At 38.8% G+C, this 3,478-nt stretch overlaps 1 protein-coding gene across 1 annotated transcript in view; it reads left to right on the plus strand.

Moving 5' to 3' along the window:
* LOC123957703 (deleted in malignant brain tumors 1 protein) overlaps positions 1-3,478 on the plus strand; it is a 68,810-nt gene that overhangs the window by 47,877 nt on the left and 17,455 nt on the right. The window contains exons 17-18 of the mRNA XM_046030696.1: positions 254-568; positions 3,251-3,476. Of these exons, the coding sequence (XP_045886652.1) occupies positions 254-568; positions 3,251-3,476 (541 nt within the window). The remainder of the gene's footprint in view (positions 1-253; positions 569-3,250; positions 3,477-3,478) is intronic.

Here is a 3,478-nt window from a genome sequence, read left to right on the forward strand (position 1 = left end):
TTTCCAATTAAAGATTCTCTTCTCTTCATCGAAATTAACACAGGGAACTTAAACATAAACAAGGCAAACTTTAATTCTGCACTTTTCAGTTTACTGAATGTAATGAGCCATGTCATTTCTTCTGTTCCACAGTCTTTTTCCTCCTGACCGCTTCTTCACCTGCTGCAGGTCAGTTCATTCTCCTGTGTCATGCGTACAGTAATGTTAGTTTGCGTGTATAAAATGTTCTTGTTGTGTCTTAAATGTCTGATAGATGGTCAGATCAGACTAGCTGGGTCCGGGTCTACTCAGTGCTCTGGAAGAGTTGAAATTTATTACAACAACGCCTGGGGAACAGTCTGTGATGACAGCTGGGATTTAAATGATGCTGAGGTGGTGTGCAGGGAGCTGGACTGTGGTGCAGCACTGAGTGCCCCTCAGTCGGCCCATTTTGGTCAAGGAACCGGTCAAATCTGGCTTGATGAGGTGGGCTGTTCAGGAAGTGAAAGGTCTCTGACTCAGTGTCGGCACAGAGGATTTGCGAAACACAACTGTGGACATGGTGAGGATGCTGGAGTGGTCTGTTCAGGTGAGCAATATTTTGTAAATATGTCTCTTATATGTAGCTATTCATAAGTAAAGCAGTAATACTACCATTACTTCTACTAATAATAACAACAACAGTAGCCTAATTGGCAGTAAAACCTAACCTTGTCTGAGACTATATGTTACAAAAAACCCTTTGTTCTTTTTTCAGAGCTTATTTCTCTTTAGCTGACTTTTTGCCCCCTCTGGTTTGGGGTGTGGGATTAAAAGAAAGGGGCACAATGTTGTGATTCACTGTATAACAAATAAAGTTGTTTGGGTCCTGCTGCCTTCAGGACATTTAGGAATCGGGGACGTTTTGATGCAAACGTTCCTACACCTCACATTATAGTGACCCATACACATCAGCAGAAATGCACTACAAGAGAGACAAAAGGGAACAAAAATAAATAGAGGCTCTGTGAGGCATACAGAGAAACAAACTGTCTGATAAAGTGAAGTCACTTGGTTTATCAGGAAAAATCAGGATTTCTGACCTGATGAAGTTCACAAATACACCACATTGCATGGTGGAGACATATCAGTCTGAACCACACGTCAACCTGCTGATAATGCTGGAGGGAATGTCAGGCTGTCAGGTTATCCTCTGGGAACCATGACTGTCAAAACTGTTTCCAGTCCTTGTTGCAGATGTGGAGCTGTTTTACTGTTTGCATTTAATCTGCTCTATTGAATTAAACCTAATTACATTAAATGAATGTTTCTTTATACTTCTCTCTCTATGCCAGCATGCCAGTTCACCTTGTCTCTCTCTCTCTCTGTAACATTAATTTAATTTCCATCTGTAACAGAGATGCTTGGTCACCAAAGCCAGGCAGTGTCTGACCTGCGCCCAACCCAGGTGTCTATGTGCATCAGATTGCACCTGCCTGCAACAGTGTTTCTGTGCGGTGTGTCGTGTGTCTTAACTCTTTCTATTCATGCTTTCATTTTTATTTTCATTATTGTATTCTGGGATTTGAAGCTAATGTAACTTGTGAGGCAGAATTCACAATGACCCCCACCCACAGAGAGATGGGATTTTAAAAACCAGCATGTGAAAGTGAAACAGTTGTGTAATTATTAAAACGTAGAATGGAGGCACATAGAACATAACACATCCCTCTTACAGTAACTTAACTTGATAGGTACAAAAATGGTCTCTCTCTAAAAACAAAAGACCAAGTGGTCTGAAGTGCTACTCCTTCAGTCAGAATCTGTAAATAGGAACAAAGCCACAATGGAAAGAGAGTCATGTACATATTTATCATAATTACAATTATATCATATTTACAGTAATAGAATAATATTGTAAATTCTCAAATCTGTAAACCTTCTATTAGATACACAAGAAGGATTATGAATTGGTCCTATTTTTATTGTGTGTGCATCACAAATTCATTCATTCAAGTTTCCCATTATACTGCCTTACAAGTACACACCCAGAGTTTTTCCTGCATAGAGAAATTTTTGGCGCCCCCCAAAGAGGTTTTAGTGTGCGCCAAAGGAAAATCCTCAGCACCAAAATGAGCAAGCATAACATAAACTTAAATACAACGTCTTGTCTGTCAGTAGTCACCTGTCCTTTCATCCACAGCCACTGTATTTTACACATGCAGGAGGTGCTGGATTTATAAACCAGCTGCTGTGTTGGTTTGACTGACTCCGCTAAGAAGCTTGCGTTAATGACTTCTTGTTATTTATCACAAGATAAAAGCCGTTTGTGCTTGAAGTGTGTCTGTATTCACCGGTACTGTCACTTTTACATTTTACTCTTTGGCATACTGGTACTGGTTCTCTCCTCTGCCCTCTCTAAATCAGTTTCTCTGGGCACTACGTGACGCTCACCTGTTCCTGTTCTCGCCTGCTGATCTCCGCAGGGAGATCGGAAGCCGTGTGTATAGTGGCTCATCTAAGTAACTTTTCGTTAACCAACCAATCACAGCCTGGAGGAGGCAAGGCATTAAAAAAAGATTTAGGCTCTACAGCAAACTTTAGAAATGTTTAACTCGTCGTTCTGTATGCACAGTTTTTATTTCTGGCAAGTTAATTTGCATAAACGAATGAGAGACTAACCATCATGTTGAGCATTTTTCTTGCACAATAATTTAGTGACTGAAAACAACCCACAGAAACTGCTGTTTTGTCCAACTGAAATTAATATTAGGCTATTAATGGAAAGGTATAGTAGCTTGTACTATTATCTGAAATTATAATGAATACACAAACATTAGCACTAATCAAACCTTAACCACAGTGGTGTAGGCTAATTTCAGAAAATGGTTTTATTTGTGAAACAGCTAAATCTCTAATAATAAACTATCTGCAGGCAGATTATCCAAATAAATAGTAACCTATAAATATAGTATTACACTAACATTATACTTTGTATTTAATGTTTTATATATATATATATATAATATATATATATATATATATATATATATATATTGTTTATCAAATTGTCAGAAATAACAAGAAAATGCATAGATTTCATTGTTAGGCAAGTCATTGGCTTTACTGAATGGGTACCCATCATGCTTACTGTCATGCAAAGTCACCCCCCAAAGGCCCATTCTGAGCCAGGAAAAACTCTTCACACCTATTGAAAAAAAAAAAGAAAAACAATGTTAATACAGCCAGGATGAAATACATAATACATTTTATTGTTGTGTTATTTTTTCAGAGAGCCTCTCAAAGCCCAGCATCTCCATGAATCCTGCTGGTGAGGTTACCTGGGGTCAGGACGTCAGCATCACTTGTTCCATCTCTATTCAGGTTAATTTAGACGGAACATTCCTCCTGCAGCAGACCTCAGGCTCATTCAGAAAGAACCAAACATCAAGTACCAACTCTGCTACCTTCATTATACCTAAAGTGAACTTTGATAACGAAGGATCGTACCAGTGTCAGT

This window comes from Micropterus dolomieu, linkage group LG02 (assembly GCF_021292245.1).
Source record: "Micropterus dolomieu isolate WLL.071019.BEF.003 ecotype Adirondacks linkage group LG02, ASM2129224v1, whole genome shotgun sequence".
Taxonomy (NCBI): domain Eukaryota; kingdom Metazoa; phylum Chordata; class Actinopteri; order Centrarchiformes; family Centrarchidae; genus Micropterus; species Micropterus dolomieu.